Source organism: Chelon labrosus (assembly GCF_963514085.1).
Source record: "Chelon labrosus genome assembly, chromosome: 8".
Taxonomy (NCBI): Eukaryota; Metazoa; Chordata; class Actinopteri; order Mugiliformes; family Mugilidae; genus Chelon; species Chelon labrosus.
The window spans coordinates 10,285,090-10,308,867 of NC_140358.1; the positions used below are offsets into that span (position 1 = coordinate 10,285,090).

Below are 23,778 nucleotides of genomic sequence, written 5' to 3' on the forward strand. Positions count from 1 at the left end.
TCAAATAGGCCTCATTTGGTCACAGTCACTAAAATCAGTTGTTTTGTTTGCTTTGTAAGTGGGAACCCTTTGGCACGGACGACATCAATGACAACGTTAAGATAAAGAAGTAATTCATGTTTTATGTCGTACAGGCTGTGCATAGACAAATTCCTCTTGTTTGCCAAAAACTATTCAGACAAAGAGAAGTACAGTATGTTCTTCTACAAAGTGATGTTATTAATGTTTTGTATCTTAGACCCCAAAGCGGTCTGACTCCATGTGAACAAACTTTAATAACAGAAATCCAAACAGACTTATTTTGGGATTAGTAGTGCTGTGTGGAAAAATACTGTCAGTGGTAGTCGCATGAGCAATCTAAAGTTTATTTAAATTGATTGTAGTTAAATCAGCTGATGGATTAATAAGTGATAAAATCATGTTTAAGATTGCACCAGTTTGTTTTAAAATAGAATAAGGCAAAATAAAAAGTATGAAAAAATGAAAGTGATTTTTTTTTTTTAGCTCTTTAATAAAGTGTAGAACATCATTCATTTTTAAAGTTTAACTATTAAACACAGTCGTCTCTGGAGGTTTTGATCGGACTCCAAGCACATCACAAAATCCTGCTCGCATTCACACGTGTGAGATAAGATGTAAACAGTCCTCTGGTTTTAAATCGCCTTGGACACACGGTGAAGCTCAGACATCCAAGTTCAGTAACAAGAAGCGACAATAAAGGACGACTCTGAGGACGGCTTTTGCTGCAGGAACACAGTCTGAACTGATTGACGTGTAGAGATAAGTTTGCAGCAGGTTTTAGCCTTTCAAGTTTTTGCAGCCTATCTCAGGTTGGTTGGATTTGTCTCACACACCTGCCTTAAATGTGAACCTCAGAATAGCCAGTATACATCTTGTCCTTGCCCCGTGCTTCTTTCCAAACAGCTCACCTCATGATTTATTACCCCACCTGCCCCACTGTTTAATTTAAGATTAGATCACAGTCTGTCAGACACATCCCTTCTCTCAATATCTTAGCAAAATATCAAAATATGCCAGCGTAGGTTTAGACAGTGATAACTAATAATATCTGTTAGTGTCGAAGCCAAGGGCAGAGAGCGGACCTGTCCACGCAAACCAAAGCCAGCAGTCCATTAGCGCAGAATGCTAACAGACTGGCCAGACTCTGGGAAATCTCAGAACACTGTCAAGGTCCATGCGGAGACGACCAGGGCCAGGCGACCCAGAGCAAGAAGCTCCTAAATCCCAGTCCTGTTTGTCTGGTGTCTGCCTCAAAGGTAAACACGGTTCAAAGAAAACATTAGAAGCCAAATGAAGATAAGCGATAAACACGTTTTCGATTAATGTCAAGATGTATGTTTGGAGTTTGGCAGAGTCTAATCATTTGTGAGACCACTGGCAGGGTGGCCTGGTGTGTGTCAGCTTTACCCAGGTTATTATGACAAACTCCCTGCAATGTGAACACTTATTTAATGCCGCTTGTACCCTGCTGAAACACAGAGCGAGAAAAGAGGAAATGTGCCAGCTTAGAGCTGGTCTAATACATATACATACATGATAATGCCTGCTCGTTTTTAAGCTAATTGTACTTTCTTGTGCCTAAAAGTGGTCCAGAAGGGGAACGAAATGGACCCACAATCCTCCACTCCTGAAGCATAAAGATACAGTCGATCAGAGAGCAAACAGAAAAGGAGTCTAGTATTTCTCTGTCACCTGATTTGTGGAATTTTAACATGGGATGAGCTCCTGACATCAGTGACTGAAGGTACTCTCTTTATTATTTTCTGTTACAAAACACTACAGAAGAATGATGAAAGAAAGCATGTGGAAGTGAAGAATGGTTCCCTTCAGTGTTAAAGTATTGCCTCATTTCTTGACAGACTTGCACTTCTTTCCCAGCTGGAAGAAGCACAGCGTTAACTTTTTGATATGGTTTGTTTGCAGAAAACTTCCTGGCACACTCCAAGTTAAATGGAGCCTAACTTGCGTCAGTGTGACACAGAGGAAACAATCTTTATCTGCACAGACAGATTTGTTTACCTGGAAACTTAAAGGGGCAGATTTTTACGTATCACTTTTAGCTGAATCGTCACGAACCATCCTGCTCAACCTGTGGTCTCAAATTAGTGCTGATGAAGACAAAGTATCCCAAATCTCTGCTGGTCCGCAACATGTTGTGTGCAAATTCTCAACATAAGAATATTGTTGGTGGTCAACCAAGTCAAAGACCATAAATGCCTGTTTGTCCAGCTGTTAACCTGCCGGCGGCATGTTGAAGGCTGTCTACATGGTTCCATATGGTTCTTCTTTCGGTGTACATATATTGTACATTTGATCCTGTAGTGCATAATACCATAACAGGAGCTCTCAAGCTAATTTATACTTGCCTATGTAAACATGTTATGACCTAATTTGATTTAAATCTATCATCTCTAATGCTTGGCCACTGTAGATATCACACCAGATTAGCAGAATAACAATTACAGGTGTCACTAAATGGACGTCAAAGTGTTGTTATTTCACAACATGCCAGTGACTGTCTTCGCTTCCGCTGATGCATTTACTCTGTTAAAGACTTCCAAGAACACTTTTGTCTCCGGTCTGTACGTTTCCGTGCTCATACATGCAGTGTGTCTCTAAAGGAACTTCCTGTTTATGACCAGCTGTGTCCCAGTGTATCCTGACTGAGAGCCCGACCGGAGGACCCAGGCCTCTGAGCGTCGATCCCTAAACCTGGAGGGGCGTGGGGGGTCGACCGGGAGAAAATGCGGTGCGCCACCCTCACCACCCTACTGGCGGGGGTCATGTTGTACCTGGCAATGGGAGCGCTTGTTTTCATGACCCTGGAGTCCCCTGATGAGATCTCGACACATGAAAAAGTGCTTAAAACCAGGGATAACTTCCTCATCAATAACTCCTGTGTCACAGAGTTGGACTTTCGCAACCTAGTAAAGGTACCGCTGGACATACTAGACATTATTTTATTTATTATTGTTTATTATTTTATAATCATTTATTTATCCTGTATGTATTTTCCCACAGATATATTACTGATTTAACTTTACAGAGGTCACAACACACATACTGTATGTACTGCATCATGTGATTCTTAACTCTGACATGGTGCAGAGCAGACGTTTGGAATATACAGCAGACAGGAACATAAACTTTTGGTCCAATATCTCTTTGACATTAGTAAATATTTAGAAGTATCAGAATGGCTAAAGTTCATATCTAACTTTGACACATAATAAAATCTGTTTAATCTACAAGTAAGCAAATGCTTTTAGACTTACTTTGTTAAATTTAACTAATTTATTGTAAAATATAAATAAAATGAATAGGATGTTTAAATAAATGAGACCTCGTTTACCATAGGAACGTATTCCTCCAGACTAGCCCAGTTCTGCTCAGCTTAGTTTTAGAGACTTTAGTCTCCCCTCAGACTGAACCAGTGTTATAATCAGTCAGTCAGTCTGCCAGACAATCCCGTAAGCTTTATTGCCACCTAAGTATTTCAGTATTTGTTTTCTTTGAATGTCAGCTATGTGAACAGACAAAAAAGATCTATATAAAAATCAAGACCACCATTTAATTTCTGCATATGGAGTTACTATGTAGCAGATAAATATGTACATTTACTAGTTCTAATCTACTGCACATACTTGTACTTTACTTGAAGATTTCCATTTTCTGCCACTGTATACACCAGAGTACACTGTTTTCAGAGGCATAATATTAGCATTTAGTTAATTTATGTTGGTAGTTTACGGTCACAATTTTCCAAATACACATTTTACATGCGTAAATAAGGATGAAAGTGGTATTTCTTGGCCAATATCCCTGTACAAAAAAGCAGTGTCTTGTTGAGGCTCTCAGTCACAAGTTTAAGACAAGCAGCTCCACTGAGAGTTTATTCCCATGAGATGTTTTTAGTGCTTGAGGTGCAAAGAAGGTCCAAATTCTAAAATATGTAACTAAAACATAGAGAAAGCTAATGGACATCTTCAAACTAGTAAAAACAGTAATGACTCTTCTTGTACTAATGTAGTATTAACAACATAATAATGTAGTTTGTGTTATATCTTCACATCAGAGGTACGCTTATTTAGAGTCATGAAGGCTTTTACTTGAGAAAGATTTCAAATGTTTAACTTTTCCTTGTCGTGGAGTAATGGAGTAACTTTCTTTGTTGTATTGGTACTTAAACTCAACAGAACAGAAGTCTCTAAAAATCCAAATTTTTGTAACGCCACAAACACAGATGGGTGTTAAAGCATGGATTTACAGTTAAAGTACATCCCACACCTGCAGGAAGTGGTGTCTGCAGTCGAGGCTGGCCTGGACGTGAACAGCCTTCCTGCCAACCTAACCACTCGCTGGGACATGGCCTCCGCCTTATTCTTCTGTGGTACCATCATCACCACCATAGGTAGGTGGCAGCACTACACCTGCAGGGGAAACGCTGGAGATCCTTTAAAATGCTGTCTCAAGTCCTCTGGAGACAAAGTCATGTGCTTTTGAAATGAAACTGCAGACTGTAGTTACACAGATGTTTAATGCTGATCTGAAAACAAACTACATACACGTGATAGTTAAAATTTTAATGTTAAAGTTTTTAAATAAGAAGTTTGCACTTTTATCCATCATATTTCAGTGTCAGCTGTTTTGTTGTTTTCATTTCTCCCAATCTATTTTGGGTCTCCATTGACTGATGATACTTATCTGTTCCCTATAGGGGCACAGCTTGTGTTTATTGTGTATAAATATTCAGATTTTTTTTTTGTACAGGTTTTGGGAATCTGTCGCCGCGGACATGGTACGGCCAGTTGTTCTGCGTGTGCTACGCCCTGGTGGGCATCCCTATGTTCGGCATACTGCTCGCTGGAGTGGGCGACCACATGGGCACGGTGCTGCGGAGAGCCGTGGCCAAGATTGAGACCCTCTTTCTGGTGAGAATGGCCTGTCCTGACCAAGAAACAAAACCTCCATTAGATTAGCACCTGACTGAATCACAGCTTTGAGAAAAGGAGGCCTGGGCCTGTGGTCACTGTAACTGGTCAGTGGAACAAGCTGGTAATGATGACTGGTAACTGCAGCTGAGTAAGAGGACATATTTAAATTCAAAATATTATCTTCAAGGTCACAAATGTAATTCCCTATTGTGAGATCGTCCACCTATTGACTTGAATATAATGAAAAAACATTACACCTCACCCTGGATTTCTTATTTAAAGGATGAAATGCAGACGTGTGATGTGGATGTCAGCATGAACTCATAAATCTAAACATTTAGATTGAATCCTAAAGATTTTTAACCTTGTTTCATGTAATTAAAATTCATGTTGTTCACTTGTGTTTTGCAATGTTTAACCACCCACTGATCGTGATGGATTCTCCTTCCTCATCTTCTGCTGTTATTCTCACGTAGAAACGTAAGGTCAGGCCCACGACCGTGCGTGTGATCTCTGCCGTTCTCTCCATCCTGATTGGCTGCCTGATCTTCCTCGCCGTGCCGACTGTCGTGTTTCAGGAAGTGGAGGAGTGGTCCTTTCTGCAGTCCCTCTACTTTGTGGTCATCACCCTCACCACAGTGGGCTTCGGAGACTTTGTACCAGGTTATGTCTCGCTGTCTCTTTTCACTCTGCTAGGACATCAGGCTTATGATAATTGACAGGGTATAAGATAAGAAAGTCTAAATTCTGCTTCGATGAATTGTAGAAATTAAGTATGACTTTGTCTTTTGGGGCCTTTTAAAATGCATTCATATTAAACGTTGTCAAAACTTAAAATTACTCATCAATTTAATAGCTCATACCATCTCGCTCTGGGATGAGAGGTTGCTAGTAAAGACTGGGAAAAGATTTTTAAGCTGTTCTCACATCAGAGGGGAAAACAAACAGCCAAACCAAGAAGCTGAAGGCTAATATTTCATCAACTTTTATTTATGTTACTGTGTCTGAGTTAATTACAGCTGGATCTGCAAAAATTCATCTTTAATTGCAACAGTCTGTGATCTAAGTTCAACTTCAACTTTCAGATGAGACAGAAGAGATAAATCTGCCTTAACTTTAAAATGGACCACACCTGGAGTAAACAGCTAGTCACAGGTTTGAGGAGGCGATGAGTCACATCATTATCCAGATATCATTACACATAATTAATTGCAACAGTCTGTGATCTAAGTTCAACTTCAACTTTCAGATGTTGATGAAGGAAGCATGGAACCATTAGTTGATTAATCAGCTTGGTAATAATTGATTAACTGTTCAGTCTCCACGCAAAAATACTGCAAAATTTCCTATTTCTTGCAAATAGTGACTATATTTGGGTTGTTGAGGTTTGTTGGTCAGACAAAGCAAATGATTTGACGTCATCAACTTGTGCCCTAGGGCTTTTAATCCAAAAATAATCTGCAGAATTTTCCACAATGAAAATAATATTTGCAGGAGGATGAGCAAAAACTGTTTCCAATGATGTGAACAAGTCTCTTGAGTACAAAAGGTTGGGAGTCACATCTGCAGCCTTGTCCCTGCTAAGGTTTAATTGATTAAGAAATGAGCTCCCAGCCTGGTCCAGGACTGTCTGTGTAATAAAATAAAAATACTGTGTGCCTGTTAGGATCGCCTAAACATCACAGCATAGTAAAATCCACTTTCTCTGCGTCCAGGCGGTGGCCATGAGGACCGCAAGTTCTTCAAGATTCTGGTGTTGCTGTGGATAGTGTTTGGTCTCGCCTATTTTGCCTCCATCCTCACCATGATAGGCAACTGGCTGAGGGTGCTGTCTAAGAGGACCCGTGCTGAGGTGAGAGATTTACAGTGGTAAAAATGTAAACAATGAGATGAAGAGCTGCACTTAGACTTGTTAAATACAGTATCTCCTCTGTTGGAAAACTAATGTTTCCCTCTCTCCCACTCAGATGGAGGAGTTGAGGGCCCACGCTACAGACTGGACACAGAACATGTCCATGGACTTCCGCATCCCAAACCCTCTGGAATTCAACGACCCTTTCCTCCTGCAGCGCCGGCGCTGGAAACGTAGCGAGCGGCGTCGCATTCGCCGAGGAGCCCAGGGCACTCTGGGATACTGGGTTCGAGGGGGATCTGAGAACGGACACCTGCCGAACAGCTGGGTTGGTCTCTCCAGCTCTTTGAGTCAGCTGGAGGCCCATCCGTCACTAGAGAGGGCCGGGGTCGCCAAACCCAGGCCACGGGCTAGTGCTGTTGCAGGGGGAACAGTGCCAAGAGCTGTGGTGGGATTGAGGGTTGACCCTGCTGTGGTTCTGCAGGGACAGGGCCAGTCGTTTCATCACCTGCTGGCCCGCTCATTTTCCCTCCCCGTGGCTCACTCCACCTCAGAGCTGGACTCAGCAGGTGCAGCCATGCAGGAAGAATCCCTCTCTGGATCAGAATCCCCGTTTGAGTCCAGATCAGACGGCTCTTCTGTCTCCTCGTCATTTTCGGCACTCCACAAGTTCCAGCCCCGCCACATCGTCAGCAACGTGAAGGAGGGAGAAGTGAGGCCCACGGACAACAAGGCAACACAAGGGAAAGGCAAACGGAGTCCAGCAGAAAACTGGGAAACAATAGCCACAAACAATAGCCACAAACCTGCATCCCCTAGATTTCCCTCTCACTCTTCCTCGCATCACCTTTCCTTCCGCCCAGTCCTCCCTCCCCCGCCTCCCTTGCCTACATCCCCTCCCTCACCTCCCTCCCCTCACGCCGACACAGCCCCCTCACCAGGCTGCCAGCTGCTGGATTTCTTTGGAGAGAACCTGGCGTACATCGATGAGTCCTCAGACACGCTGAGCGACCGCACCCAGTCTGCAGCCCCCGAGGAGAAGAAGAAGCGGCCACGAAAGCCCAAGAGGAGGAGCATGAGGAGGCAGCTGCCACACAGGTGGAGTCCCCTGCAGGTGAGGAAGCTCAGCTGCGACATGCAGCCGCCATCGAATCCCCCAACACCACCTCCAGACGCCTCTCCGTCAGACCTGACTCAATCAGACGACCAGACAGATTCAGCCTGTGCTCTCTGACGACCACCACACTCACAGCATGGTGCCAAAGTCCAGATGTGACAGAACATCAGAATCAAAGCTGTGGGTTTACAGCAGACCTGACAATTGTAGCATTTAGAAGACACACACCTTGTGAAAATCTCACCATGATGAATGTATCAGTTGTCCAGGATGGTTTAGTATTTATGGTAAGTCTCACAAATGTTGCACTGTTACTTACTGACTTTCGCATTCACTGCTGGTGTGACTAAAACTGTATCTTCTGGTTTGGAATTATTGTTCATGCATTGTTCTCAAAACACAGAAGAGATAAATCTGCCTTAACTTTAAAATGGACCACACCTGAAGTAAACAGCTAGTCACAGGTTTGAGGAGGCGATGAGTCACATCATTATCCAGATATCATTACACATAATTACTTGCTTTCAGCCGCTGATCTTAGTAAATTGTCAGCAGACTAAACACTAAATCTCAAATTGAATTTGACTTTGTGAAGCCTTTGGGGACTGACTATGAGCTTTAAATTCAGTGCAGGGTTTCCCACAGCACTTCACAGCAGGAGTCGGCCACCTCGCTTGAAACAAGACCACTTCCGCTAACATAAGAACTAATGCACTTTTACAAAATATGACATTAAAAGGGAGGAACAACAAGGAAGGAGTAAATGATATGTATTAAAGTATGTTGAGGTTGTTATGAACTAACTAAATTAATCACAAGATGGCTTTCTGTCAAGATCTGGGTGGCTTACCACCTTGGCTAAAATAAAATTCCCCGGGGAAAACCCAGCAGTGGGTGGAGAAGCTGAACCACAACAACAGAACATCAGCTTCAAAGCACGACAGGGCCATAACTCACTGTAGGACCAGTGACGGTCTTCCATGTAATGTCGTCATACAGGGCCCGACAACGGGAAACCTTCAAGACTGAAGTCATCCAGTTGTTTGAGGGATGAAAGGAGGTGACTGCTACTTCCTGGTTCTTTCATCCGCTAGCTCATTAAACTGCTCTTAAATATTTTCAAAGGTTACAAAGGGTTTTTATCTGTCGAACATCTTTGTACTTTTGTCTTTAGTACAAATGGATAAAAAAAAGTTCTTAAAGCTTATTCTTAAGTTTGAAGTGTGTACCAACTATACTATCAAGTGTCCTTAACCTTAAGTCACCTTTGGCTTGATTCTGCTTGTAGGCACTTTTCCTCTTGGCTGAAAGTTTTTTAAATTTTTTATTATTTTTACTAAATAATTGCGCAATTTTTTAAATCCGTTTGCACTCCTTTTGTGTGCAACCTGTACTCAGTTGATCTCTGTTACATGTCCCATAACGCCTTAAAGTTATCCATTAAAGTGATGGTTATCTGACCTCGCTTAACTCACACAGTCATTTGATATATTGTTTTTATATAACTGTGGACGTTTTCTTAAAGGGTTCATTTAACGTCTTGCTTGTTATCAGGACATACACTGGGGCAAACATATTATTCCAGCCAGTGGTTTCACACTAACCCACTGATCAACAGGTGGCAGCGATGTGCCAGGAAACACAAGGGCAGTGAAGAAGACAGAAGGCTGGTAAACACAGACTTAAGCAATGTAGGTCTCAAACTTTTCAAATGTTATGAGGGAAAAGAACGTGCATTCAGCACATTTGTTAGACCTCAGACATACATAGAATCTAATTTGGTGTCTGATAGTGAAAAGAGGAAAGCTTTACACTGTGCCTTTAAATAGTAAAAATCCTGCAAAAACATTTAACTTTGGCAAAACAGCTCAACAAAACAAATAGTAAATAACCAAAATAGCAGTGCTTTAGAGTTCCTCATAAAGGGTATTAAGTATGTAGCTTACAGTACCTGTTTTCTACAGTACAAAGCCACTGTAGAGCAGTAAATGTGACCTGAACCCTGAAAGTCCTGAGTGAACTCGGCTCCTGTGGGATAAATGCATTACTCAGAATCAGGAAATACTACACGAGGCTATTGTGGCATCGTGCCCTCCACCAGGGCCAAAATAAGTAACTGACTGAATCCACATAGATTCAAGCTCCCACATATTTTGTCACTTGTTGACAGAAGTCTGGAAGGAGAAGCAGACGGCTCATGGTGGTTTGCTGCCCATGATCCATCAGCAATACTGTCAATATGAGTCCTGACCAATGAAGGGCAATTTCTTTTCCTTCTTTATGTACAACAGAGTGCCAGAATATTTTCTGTTCAAGACTCAGTACGTGGCCTTAAACTGAAATTTAAGTTTCTGTTTTACTTCATGATATGGGACACAGGTGGTGAAGTGTAACATGCTCAAATTAACAGACTCGGAAATTTATTATAGGTTATTATTTTACAAGATTTCAAGATCTACTGACTCATGAAAAACATCACTAAATGCGTTTTGTCTTTTTTTTTTTAGATTTTTTAGATGTATTACATTTAAATGTTAATAGTAAATCTGCACCTTCGCTCTAAATAACAGTTTACTAAATGGAGCCTCGGATCTCAACGGGTTTTTATGCTGTATGACGAGGAAAATGTGCGTAATGTGTTTTCTTTTTCCCTCGTAAAGTTCAATGTTTCATAATCAATTACCGGTTTACAAATTGTGTTTTACAAGAAAATAAATGAAGAAGTTCCCAAATGTCACTTTAAACGTTCTAAAATGTTTAACTTTTTAAGTTTTAGTGTTATTGCTAATTATGGCTAATCTAATCTGAACAAATTTCACTTGATAAATGATAATGCATAACTTTCACTGTCACCCACAGATTGACAACTATCAATAAACGCACCCAAACCTCAAGCCTTACCTCAAACTGAATCAGCCTGTCCGAAAACACAGAAATGACGCCCTCATCTGTTTAAAAAGGGAACAGCCGGTCCTCTGTGGGTTTGGCCTCCCAGCTGTTTTGTCCCAGTAGGGCCTCAAGTACAGCTCTGGTCTCCAAGTCTGACTGCTCAAAGAATATGGCTTCAATAATGCTGAGGCCACACATCGGTATCTCCTATTTACTCATGTGTCTTATTGCCGATCTGCTGCTTGTATAACTTTATATTTTGTGTTTATGGACTCCTGTTGGCCTGAGAGCTGTGTTTTAATTTAACTGCCAGAAATAAAAAGCAATGACTTCAGCCTAAAGTCTGACCTGAAAGCACAAGGTGCATGTGAGAGAGCGACTCGCCTTCTGTTATCCTTGGAAACATTTTACAGATTTTATCAAAGGCTCTCTTTACATTTTCAGTCAGCGTGGGGAGGGGTGGGTGAGCGTGTCCAGAAGCAGAGCCATGAATCATATATGGGGGCTAAACAAGCTTGATATATGTGTGTATGGGTGTGCTGTCGATGCCCTGAGGGTCAACGCACGCCATCTCGAGGTCAAAGGCGCAGACATGGTTTCTGAAGAAAGACGTTTGTGTGTGAGACAGAGCAGGGGTCCATATCCACGTCCCTCCCTCCATCCCAAGGACAGAGGGACCCAGTGTGAGATGGAGCAAGGCGCTTTACCGTGGGATAAGTACAGGTTGGATATAGCAAGGGGTAGTTAAGTGGAAAAGACTAACAGATGCTGGGGCTAGTTTACTCAGGGGGAGGGAGCCTCACCACAGCTCGAGCACTGACACCCCAGCACACAAACAGCGAGGCTGCATTCTCAGTGCCGCTTAGAAAAACAATTTTACTGCGACGGCTGCAGAACACTTTGTATCTTTTTAAGCTATTTTAACAGCAGAGGCAGCTTGGATGCAAACTTGGCTCCTTTCAGTAAGGACAAACATATTGAATTTAACTTTAGAATATTAAAGAACATTATTGAAACAAAATTATGAATAAAAAACATTCTGTGTTGCAGTATCTAACCAAGCAGATAGTTTAGATTGGAGCTCAACAGAAGTTTGTTTGTGGTGCTTGAAGCTTTAAAAACGATATTTACAAAAGACTAAAGCTGCCTTCAAATGAAACTTGTAGTTACAATATGGAAAGTCATGTACACAAAATATTTGACATTTAATTGGAAACGTCATCAATAAGTCATAACACCGCTGCTAGGCAACTGTTGGCACCGAGGCTAACAGCTAGCGAGCTAACAACTGTAGGAAATGTAAGGGAATAATGGAAATGATATAAAACTACAAAGGAACCTCTACACAACTAAATTACATTTATAAACTTGTCATTTCTGAAAACGTCACAACAAGAGACAAGTTATCCTTTCATTAACCCTTTAAATTTTCTACATTAAGTTACTTTGTCGTTAGCTTGCTAAACTGTTAGCCTTGTGGATTCAAGACACAGAGAACTGAGTTGAGCCCAAAACATTTTGTATTCAGGTACTTCCCAAGTTCCACAAGGCAGCACGTGTTCATGAGAACAGTCCGCATGAAATCCCCCAGAGCCAGCTTACTGTGTTTACGATCTTGGAAGTGGAAAATTTAACACAAGATGTGACATATTTCAGAAGTGACAGGGGCCATGGTAGTACATTTTTCTTGTAGATGATAAGTTAAAGTATTTTAATTTAGTTTTGTTAAGTTTTTCTTCATACTTGTGTCATATGTCTGAGAAAATGATATTTCCAAAACCCTTTCTTTTCGCAGTACCTTTGCCTTTCCTTACATTTCGTCTTCTGTGGGTTCAAACATAACTGTCTGCTAAACTTGGGATTATGCTACATGAATTTTATTTACAACGTCGTAAATATCACAAAAGGGCTCTGTTTGTATGGACCTCTCATGAACAAGCTAACACGCTACTGTGTGATAACAGCATCCTTAAAAAAGGCTACAAACCTCCTAACATCAAAACATCGAAAAAAACAAAACATCTTTCTAACTGCTAACACTAACCACTACTGCTAACATGGTAACATTTACTAATGCATGCAAACAAATGCTAATTAACACACATACTAATTAGTTCTAAACACAGTTTAACAGAAGGCTGAGAATAGCTGCAATGTTATTATTTTTGGACAAAGTGAAATGTGTTGCCAGAGTTAATTGTGAGAGGAATTTAATTTGTATTATTTAATTATACTATTGTTTGGTAGGAGCTAGCCCTTAATTTCTGACATCATTAAGTGTTTGTGTGAGTTGAGCTGGGAGTTCATACTTTACCTTTAGTAAATTTTGAATGCAGGAAATTGACTTCATAAACTATATATAGTTTATAGGGCTATTGGCACTTTGACTTTTAATATAACTGTGTGCTTCTTCCACTGCTGGTTGACAGATGTGCTCTGAACAGGCCCATGTCTGTCACTGATGACATGAAAGTTATGTCTGATGTAGTAAATCATTTTTTGAGGCAATCCGTGTTGATTTAATGATATGAGAGGAGATTATGTCGTGTCTAAAAGATGATTATGACACATGCTGGACTTTTAAAGGTGTGTTCTGATATTTTAGTTGAAATTGTTGACTGATGCTCACTTGCTCAACATTTTTATTGGAATGAAAATTAAAGTAAAATGACAAAAAAAAAAATGACTATCCTGAAATATGACTACATAAAGAGCAGTGAGAGGAAACAGCATTTAGACAAAAAACACAAGTTTAATTCATCTGAACTGACTCTAAAAGCTGAGACAATGTGTCTAGAAATCACTTAAGGTAATTTAAAAAACTTTTTTTTAATTTATTTAGCTGAACCTTTTAATCTGTCCTCCACACTCTTTTAAAACAGCCGTTACATAAAGTGTCGACCAGAATAATGTCTGAGGGATCCAGTTACACAATTTTATTGCCAGCCAATTCAAAATGAATATTTCCTGTGGTCATGGCATAACTGGTATATAAATTCATGAAAACCACTGGCTCGCTTAATACATCTATAACTGGAAGTTGTTGTGACAGCCTTGTATTTGTTGGACTGGACCGCTTCCTATTCAACTAAAACTTTATTGTCAGTCGGGTTTTCAAAACACACACACACACACACACACACACACATCTCAATTTTAGCGGGGTCACAAAGAAAACATCTGCTGCAGATGTTTTTCATATTTAGTCACAATAAAATTCACAATGATGCCAAGGAATTATTTTTGTGTTATCACGCATGACCTCACCAGCCACACACACACATGCTGCACACACACACATGCTGCACACACACACACACACCCAGCCACTCTCTGTCTCCCTCTCACACACAAACCACTGGCATACCAGAGAGCCTATATTTAAAATGAGCCCTGGGGATGTTTTTTATTTTCAGCTTTTAGACGTTCTATCAAAAGTGGTCAATGTGGATACTTGGGTGTAGAGAGAGACTGAGTCAATCAGTGAGGCTGATGGTAAACATAGGTATGACAAAGTCAAACAACGTCACAGGATGAGCGATGAGTCAACAGCTTTTTTACAATTAGATAATGATTGTACTTTGAGAAAATGGGCACGAGAGTCTGATTATGGAATGTTTGAGCCCGACCCAAATAGTTACAAATTTGCTAAGGCTGCAAAATACCACCTTCCAAACTTGTAGCCGTTCCAAACACAGCCCTATCATCCCACGTCTCATTTTCAAAGCCTCTCTTTTCTCCCTCTCTCCTCCCACCACAAATCCCAGAACCTCGAGCAACAGAGAGAGAGAGAGAGAGAGAGACAGAGAGACAGAGAAGATGAGGGGAGCATTTAAATCTGGCGTTCCGTGAGTGGTCGGGTCGGTGTCTGGAAATCTTTCACATCCTGTTTACGCCGGGCAGATTTCAGCCCGGGACCGCAAAGAGCTGGCAGGGCCTCTGCCTGGACACAGCTCCTCTCTCTCTCTCTCTCTCTCTCTCTCTCTCTCTCTCTCTCTCTCTCTCTCTCTCTCTCTCGCTCTCTCTCTCTTTTCTATGTGTTCCCTGCCTCCTTCGTCCTAAAGATCTGCGTCTGCAAACCTTTCCACACCGCCCCCTTCCTATCAACACCTTCAAACCTAAAGCAAACAGGCACACCTCTGACTCGCTGTGCTGCCCACAGCCGCAGGAATACGACGGAGGTGGAATCAAGATCCTGATAAAAAGAATCCTTTTTCTGGAGCAGGCAGACCAAACGTGGCCAAATCACACAACACCCCCTTTTTAACTTTAATATACAGGTTTAATAGAGCAACGTGATCGTATTTACAGTGTCCTACATCAAACAGAAAGTTCCAGAGAATAAAGAAAAAGGATCTGGGAAGTTTTCATGCCTGGAAGAATGAAAGCAAAACCCTGATGTTTGAATCAGGTGGTGTAAAAAAATAACATCTCAAAAGTCTGCTAAAGGTAATCAGACAGCGAAGCTTAATGAACAAAGGATCCATGTGTCCTCACGACTTTATTCTGCCATGAAAGAAACTGTTCGTAGTTTTGGTCCTGTAATCATTCTTTTCCTCTCCGCCTTCTTCCCTCACCTCTTCGTCTGAACTCGCTTCCTTCAGCGACACTTGCAAGATTTGACGACCATGTTGGAGAGTTGCTCAACACGTGGTGTGCGGCCTATGAAGTACATGATGGTGAGGGGCTCCAGGTCCTGGGGAACACAGCATGGTGACGCAGAGGCCTCAGGGTTCAGCTTGTTGTAGAGGGGCAGGATCTGAGCCGGGACCAGAAATAAACAGAAGTTAAAGAACTTGATAATAAACTTTATCAACTGGTTTGTCATTGAGAATTATACCATGATGGATTAAAACTGTTTTTGTAGAAGTGTAGCTGTGTTTAATCTATCCTCAAGGTGCAAGGGAAAGAGGAATAAATATTAAGTGATCAAAACTGCACAAACACTTATAGTACAAGCAACACATTTATTAGACTGACATGTTTCTGTTGCCTGGGCTTCATACCCATCATGTACACCCACACATACATACCAGCAAAGAGGCACCTAAAAAAAGGATGAGGGGCAATGTTCAGCAAAGGACTTGGGCAAAAACAAGACACATCATAAAAACAACAAAACTATATTTAAAAGTAAGACTTTGTATAAGCAGAAGATCCTATTTGAAACTCTTAGCTGAGAAATCCTCATTCAAACCCTGTGGAAATAAACTTTAGCAAGAAAAAATACTTTTTTTTTGCCTGATAAAATTGACATTTCCACCTCTTTTCCTGGGTTTTAGCTGATTTCACATGAGGAATAGTCTTAACATTGCCAGATACTTGTTATATAATAGTTTGATGTTGTGGGAAATAGGGTTTCCCACAGAGTTATTAAGAGTTATGTAAGAAATTTGATGCCACGTCTGCACTGTAAATATCAAGCTGCCTGTTAGCTTAGCTTAACATAAAGACTGGAAACAAGTACTAGCCGGTAGCGTGGCTCTGGTCAAAGATAACAAAAGCTGTTCACTGAGTGGTTAATCACCAAACTGTCACCTTTATTGTTTTCATTAAGCAGTTTCTTCCTGTGTTACATGCAGTCATAAGTGCATGAGTTGATTTTCTTATCCAAGAAATTTTAAAAACGTTTATTTCTTTAATCAAATCTGACCTAAATTACACCCACACGGACAGAATTACCTAAAAAAACAATTCTCAACTATTTAGACATAACTATTTAGTTTCTTTGTGGCTTTCACATGAACATTGTTTGATTTGATCAATTACTGTAAAATCAAGTTTAACCACGGGCACTATATCACATTTCTCCTGTCTGTCACAATGTCTCCTCTGTCAAATACATCAGCGTGAACAACAAAACTCGCCAAACTCTGTTGAACTAAAATCACATTTTGACAGCAGCGAAATGTCTCATTGTAGCTGATTTAGGTGTCAAATAAAGATGAAAGTCTTCCACGTGTTTATTAGAGTGATGGGTGTAGGAGTAGTTGAGGTTCAGGCCAAGCCATAAGCTGAATGGGACAGACACGCTGTGTTGCATAAGCCTATATGTTCATTCACAGGCTTCTTGTGAGGTGACAGCCCATTTATGACGCTGGGGTTAACCAATCTCAGCTAACCGTGGTGTTTAGTCGCCACAAACAATACACTTTAAGCTCATTTAAGGGAAAGTGTCGCCTGAGTGTCAAACCTTCAGCGCATTTAAGACAGGCTGAAAGTTGATTGGAAACCAGAGAGTTTTACCAGAAAGGCAGAGGAGCTCCTTGGAGTTTTCTGACAATCACAGATGTTTTCTGTTTAATTTGGCGGTGTCCCTGCACTGGGAAGTCTGTCACTGTTTCCAGTAAAATTATTCAGCACAAAAGGTCATGAATCTCCAGATTGGAGCAAAATACAATTTGGAAAAAAAGGACGCATTAGTCTTAGTCCGACTTTACTTGAGAGGGCAGTTTAAGTTATTAGTCTGTGTTGTGATCTTATGAGCTTAGATGAGATGTCAGAAGGTACAAAGTGAACAGCTCATCTGAAGGAAACGTGGTATTTTTTGATACTAGTGTCAGTGCACTGGTAACCACACCAGAATGACACCTTTCTTTAACAAACATAAAAATATTTCTTTAAACCCTCAATTTCTTTTGTTCCAAAATGTTGATTTACATCAGGAACTTTCTGATCAAACAGTTATTTAACAAGGCCCTCGATGCACAGCCTTCACTATTCAGTATTAAGGTTCAGCAGCCAGCTATGGTGATGTGTCATCTTACAGAAATAGATGACCCCTGAAGCTCACCATGTTGTAGTGGTTGTTGGCACTCCAGAGGTACGGGCAGTTGCCGGCACAGAAGTTGGCTTTGTAACCTTTTGGCTCATGGATCCACTTCCAGTTGAGGTCACGCCTGAAGTCGATGTAGAGCGAGCGCAGGCAGCAGCCCTGGTCTGAACCACTGAGACACACAAGGACAGACATATGCCATAGGCATTTCAGATCCCATCCTGCTCTTAATGGTCAATGCTGGGTCATGGGAACATTAACAGAAGAACCAGCCATCACAAACTAATGAGTATGCAAGTTTTCCCAGAGTTTTCCCTTGCTGCGTAAGGTAGTCTAAATAAGACACTGCACGCCTTTTGGCCTGCAGTCTAAACACAGCGTCACTACTATTAGTTTTGCCACACAATAGTCGCAAAGTGGGTCAAGAGGGAAAAAATTAATTCTTGTGCCCACCACGACTAGATTTCAGAATTATGAAACTGCAAATCCTGTCAGCGCTGTCATTCAGTCACACAAAACCACATAAGGGCGGATGGTTGGTGGCCTACCGGGAGCAGGTTGTGGTGTCTGTGGCAGCCGCCCTCTTCTTGCGGTGCTTCTTGGCCGGGTTGTCCACTCTGTCGCTGGGCAGCAGCGTGAGGATGAGGTGCGGCGTCTTGGTGCTGAAGTCCGCCTGACCTTTAACCTGACCGGGCTTTCTCATCTGACGAAGCTGCTCGTCATCCAAACCTACAGAAAGCAGCGACACAGTTGCTTTTCAGTCTCGGGGTCCAAGGACCAAGGAAGTAAATAAGACAAACTGTGTGACACGAATTCTGTTTAAGTTTTCTGCTTTTATTGTGAAACACAGGATAGTTTCCCTCTTCAGACTCGTAAAAATGATTCACATGAAAAGTCTGTGATGGGAATTGCTCACAACAACAACATTTGTGCAATCTCGGCTTCGTTTTAAAGAGGCGCTGGCCAAAATCGACAGCTGTTGAACTAATACCTTTAATTTTCTACAGTTTGCGCAATCTGAAGTTGAAAACTGCAGTAGTTCATAAACAGTAATAACCACAAAGTCTGTTCATGCATGTTGTAATTACAAAGACTGAGTTTTCCTCAGACGGCAGTAGAACTAGTTCTGTTCCAAGTGTTTTGAATGAACAAATATGGCAGCAATAATATCTGATACAGATGTTTCCCAGACCAGGATTGATGGCCTCACTGTCTGATTTCATATTTTTTTGGCTCTTTCTGAGCAACAGGAGCACAAGAGCTCAAAACAAGCCCCTGCTTGTCTTACATTAGTATCTTAAGTTCAAATTTTCTCTTGAAAGTGCGAAGGAAAAAAAGACTTGGCTCAGCTGAGAGTGACTTGTGATTAAAGTGCCACAATTTGGGGCCTAGATGAAGTAACGCAGACAGTCTGGTATTCAGCAGTATCACAGCTTCTCCATTATTCCTGTACAACGGTGCGAAAGTGATTAATGAATCACTTTGGAGGCGCCATGCAGAAGACACTCTGCTTTTATGTTCACATTTTGTGACCTGCGGGATCTTTTCTGTGCCAATAAATCTTCCAGTCTGTTAAATCTACATTTTTCACCTCTATGGCCACAGGGAAAAAACTGCCTCTGCTGTTTAAATCGGTCAAATCTCTGAAACACTGGTTGTCATGTTTATTTATTTTAAAAAGCCAGCATTTACATTATGTGGCCGCAGTCCTCACAAAAGTCTAAAATCAGCATAATCAGGCCTCTGAGAATTTGTAATCTCTGTCTTTTGATAAAAGGTTACAACGTAAAACAGTTGGTTTGGAGTTGATTGTTGTGTACTTTGCACAGACTTGGCTACGATGGTATACAGTGAAAACAAAAACAACTGCAACAAACCAGCAAACAGGGCCTCCAGCTCCTCACTCTTGTTGGGAACAATGTTGTTGGTGGACGGGACAAAGGTGCAGCAGGGACAGTGGACGCCCAACTTCAAGCCAAGATTATTCTCTGGAATAGGAAGCAGAATATGTTGGGATGAACTACACAAACACTGTGGTATGGAAGGGAAATGGGTTGCTGGTGCAGAAGCTGACCTGGATCTGACACCCAGTCTTTTATGGTTTCAGTGACCTCCACAGAGATCCAGGCTCCCTTGGCCCTCGGCTGAACGGTGCGGGAGTCGATATAACGTTGAGTGGAGGTGCTCTCTTCCTCTGGCCGTAGCAACTGACACAACAGAAGCAGGACAATAAAGTGAAGATATATGTTTACTTTTTCACTCGTAAAGATGAAGCTTGAATAATAGATAATAATCTGTCAGCACGATTGTAAATTATGATGTGTCCTGCAGCTAGAATTTTCTGTAAGGCATAAAGAATCGTCCCCGAGCCAACATATAAATGGCTCTGGGTGAAGCTTCAGTGTCATAATGGTGTTGTTGGCATGAGGCCCAAAAAGCCAGGAAACTATTCTAAAGTGATTTTTAAGAGATTTCAGCGTCTCCATTAATAATGTAGTTCAACTACATGCATGTATGATTGCGCTGCAGTCAAAGCGATAAACTGTGAAATGTGCTCTCTCTTCTAGTCGTGTCTCTCTGGAAGTTACCTGATAAATCTCCACCCTCTGCTCCGAGGCCCGGGCCTGCGGGTTGGGAGCTCTGAAGATCCTGAACTCAGCCTTGACCAAGGTGCTGTTGGTCAGATCGACTCCGCTGACGTCGAAGTGGACGACTCTGTAATGGGGATTGGGTGTGACGGGCTGCAACGCATCTGGATGGAAGAAAACAAAGGATGACTAACGCTCCGACGACATCCAGTGGCTTTAGACAATGTTGTATTTATACTATTGGTTAAAACAGTGCTGTGGGACTGATGCATTGTCTCGGACATAATTACTGCTGATGAGTGTCTTGAAACTAAATTATAGGTTGGTACAAAGTGACTAAATGTGTTAGTCTCATGTTTAATATATTGTTGTGTACGTGGGTTTTACTGGATAAAACTTCACCTACCGCCCAGACAGATGTGTAATTATACACCATGTAGCATCCAGCATCAAAACCTGGTGTTGATGGACCTTTTAGGATTAATGTCTCTTAACGTGACAGCTGCCAACCACAGCTGGAAGTCTGACTCTATAAAGCTGCTATGAAGGACTCTGAGAAGTGAGAGCCTTGGCCAGGTGTAGATCTACTGTAGTTTTTACAGTTTTATGAACAGTAGCTCACACTCTTCCTGGATCAAATAACTAATGCTGTAGTTAGGGAAGAAAAGTAGGCCTTTGTTGTTTGCGAAGATTTTCCACTTCTGAGAGAAATATTCTATTTTCGCTCTATTTATAGCATCTGAAATGGTCTCAATATAAGTTCCACTACTGAATAAAAACTAAACATGAAGAATTTTATTATGATCATATTACAGGTGTATATAGTGGACACTCTTCACTGGATGTTGGTGGTTAAATTATAACACAGTAGAATACAGATATAATTATGACAAACTACAACAAACTACAACTATGTATGTGAAAATTATTATTATAAATTGTAAATGTCAAATTACACTCACGTGCCAGTTCATACACTAGTGGAAATGGATGCATTTGTATACAGTCCCGTATTAAAGCTTAGCTTCAATGAAGTCTTTGGTATTTAGCATTTGTTTAGAGCTGTTGATTCAACTGTGTTCTCATTTTGGAGGCTGTTGTTTGTTGTACTATTGAATTGTACTGTATCTGTACATGTTTCAATTATTTTGGCAACACCATTCCAGTCGTGGGTTAGGGTAAATCACAGTTACACACTTTTGCGCTTATTTCCTGAATGTAATTCTTGCTGCTTACAGCTCCAATAGAGTGAAAGTTAGAATTGTATTTAACATTTTATAATTGTATAAACTAAATGCTAAATGTGTGACTTATTATTTACAGTAGATTTGGACAGACAGAGTTAGAACTATTGGACAGGTCAGTGCAGCTTCATGTATTGTTGTATAGATGACCATTAGGAGGGATGTTTACATATTATCAGCAGAGTATGAAAAGTAAGAAAGTAGGACAGCTAGCGGCCAAGACTATGATCTAGCAAACTACACAGGAAGAACAATAAAGCAAAGTTAAAGCAGGCTATAGAAAATTGAAAGCTGCTGCTATTTTCTTGTTAATTATTAACTGATTACTTTAACCCTCTCAGTGTAAAATAAAATGTTGGAACTACAGAGTTTAGTTGCTCACAGATGTTTAAAGACCAGAAACTTTAGGAAGTATTATATAATTTGGCTCATTTTGTCCAGGACCTTCTCTCCTAAGTGTCCCCTGAGGACACACTGAGACCCCGCCATACACATGGACTCACTGGTGTCGGTGCGGGGGGTCAGCATGTCAATCCTCTGCACCTCTTTGGCATAGTAGTCCTCCTCGCTGCTTTCGCGCTCGCACGCGGAGTCGGCCAGACGCGCGCGCTCCTTCATCAGCTCCCGCGTGCTGTTGTAGAGCAGCATGACCTCCGGAGGCACCGAGCCTTGCGAAGTCTCCTCGTCGTCGTCGTCCGGCGGGCTGCGGATGCGGAGCTTGCTGAGAATCTGGCCGCGGACCGCCTCGATGCGCCGGGACTTCTGCGCGTCCAGGTTGATGGACTGACACGTGTTGAACCCCTCCACCAGGAACACACCGGAGAACCGGAGCAGCAGCAGCAGCGCGAGGCGGGGGAGCCACATTGTCCGGTGAGGAGGGACGGAGAAATCCAGCCGACGCAAAGTCACTGTGTTTCACTCTTAACTAAAGTTGCGTCTCCAAAAGAGCAAAAAAAAAAAAGTCGTGCGTAAAAAGGTCCTACTTCAAAACCCAAATCTGCGGTTATTTAGGTCAAACCCCTGTTATGAGGAAAAAGAAAACCACATCTGCTGACTTCTCGCCTCCACTATAGTGGATTTATTACATTTTCATACTTGTTATCGTCTGTTTTAACCCTAGACACACAGTGACGCATTGTCATTTACGCTTTACTTTACATTAAAATGACTAAATCTAAAAAAAAAAGCTATTAAAACTTGAAAGCCTACGAGAAAAATATTATATTATATACTAGCCAATTACCAAACTCTTCTTCAAAGCCCCTCAAATTAAGTGACTGGAAATTTGATGCGCACAGATCTCGGGTCTCCCGTGATATTCAGCGACAGTCTGACCGAAAAGTTAAAGCTTAATCCGTCTCTGATTCCCGTCGTCCATCTTCAGATAACATCTCTCAGGAGAAAAGAGTCATCACAGGAGCTCAGCCCATGTCGCAAATCCTCCAAACAAAAACCTGAGCGGCGCACTTCATCCAAGACAGCACGGCTCCCATGATTTCACCTCCGAGGGACCCATCTGTGGAGCAAAAAACTGGCCCATGGCCGCTTCCAGAAAATCTAGCTACAGCTTTTCAAAAAACAAAAAAAAACAAATGAGGTCCTCCCATTCCCCGTTATAGGTAAACAGAAAGCAGGCTGCACTGAAACGTAGGGAAAAAATGATTTATGTTGGAAAAACCATGGTGGGCCTGGTAGTCCCCCTCATATAAACATCAAAACACGGAAAAAGTCAGACGACGTAAAACGACATGACGCAGGAAATATATGAAAGAAGTCCTTGTGCTGCGGATTTTCACGCAGAAGAAACTTTACAGTGAGTAACAGATCCCTGGTTTAAATGAGCTCCAGCTTGGTGTGGGCTGGGCTGAAAGCTCTGCAGCAAACACGGAGACCTGCTGCATGATGCGCCTCCATTATTCTGCAGATCCTCTGAGAGAAGCGCTCCAGACACACACAGAGAGAGAGAGAGGAGAGAGAGAGAGAGTCTGGGTGGGAGGGTGGGAGGGATGGAGGGAGGAGGTGGAGATGTGGTGGCAGAGCCGCCCCGCCCTATACGCAGAACACGCGCAGCGCGTGGGGCCCCGCGATCCATGGGGGGCCCCATGTCGCACAAGATGACGCATTTTCTAAAAATGCGCAAAGGACGCGCAGCGCTCCGGCGGCGGAGAGACCAGCGCGAGCGCTCCGCTGGTCCTCCCAATCCAATAAAAACAGCCCAAACCACGAAGTTGCCACCTATGGAAACCTGTCACACTCCCCCGCCGGACATAAACCAAGTAGCCCAATTTTGTGGAAAAACCGCCCAATCTGGCAACCGTGAGTACCATAAAGAGTCTGTGATAAGCATAAACTCTGAAC

General features: G+C 41.9%; 2 protein-coding genes across 3 annotated transcripts; one reads left to right on the forward strand and one right to left on the reverse strand.

The window, feature by feature from the left end:
* Positions 1-3,398: 3,398 nt before the first annotated feature.
* On the forward strand, positions 3,399-8,041 carry kcnk4a (potassium channel, subfamily K, member 4a; the record flags this gene model as incomplete). The annotated part of the gene is made up of 5 exons (XM_084549249.1): positions 3,399-4,432; positions 4,792-4,952; positions 5,432-5,618; positions 6,671-6,807; positions 6,923-8,041. The coding sequence occupies exons 1-5, from the start codon at positions 4,279-4,281 to the stop codon at positions 8,039-8,041; spliced, it is 1,758 nt and encodes a 585-aa protein (XP_084405375.1). The 5' UTR covers positions 3,399-4,278.
* A 5,357-nt stretch (positions 8,042-13,398) lies between these two features.
* On the reverse strand, positions 13,399-23,326 carry tgfb5 (transforming growth factor, beta 5). Of its 2 annotated transcripts, XM_084550040.1 has the most exons (8): positions 22,664-23,326; positions 21,924-22,440; positions 20,177-20,340; positions 19,663-19,795; positions 19,466-19,576; positions 18,137-18,317; positions 17,607-17,760; positions 13,399-15,572 (listed from the first exon to the last, which is right to left on the reverse strand). In XM_084550040.1, exons 2-8 carry the CDS (start codon positions 22,282-22,284, stop codon positions 15,414-15,416), a joined length of 1,263 nt encoding a protein of 420 aa, XP_084406166.1. In that variant the 5' UTR covers positions 22,285-22,440; positions 22,664-23,326; the 3' UTR covers positions 13,399-15,413. The 2 variants fall into 2 exon arrangements, with proteins under 2 accessions (XP_084406166.1, XP_084406165.1); XM_084550039.1 differs by having other exon boundaries at positions 21,924-23,326.
* Between the last annotated feature and the right edge of the window lie 452 nt (positions 23,327-23,778).

What these genes read in the sequence shown, in the direction of transcription:
- tgfb5 (XM_084550040.1), bottom strand. Translation starts at nt 22,284, where the DNA reads ATGTGGCTCCCCCGCCTCGCGCTGCTGCTGCTGCTCCGGTTCTCCGGT. An exon ending in GCTGGAGGCCCTGTTTGCTG is followed by an intron (nt 18,318 to 19,465) that starts GTTTGTTGCAGT and finishes TGCTTTCTGTAG; the next exon opens with GTTTGGATGACGAGCAGCTT. An exon ending in CCAACAACCACTACAACATG is followed by an intron (nt 15,573 to 17,606) that starts GTGAGCTTCAGG and finishes GTCCCGGCTCAG; the next exon opens with ATCCTGCCCCTCTACAACAA.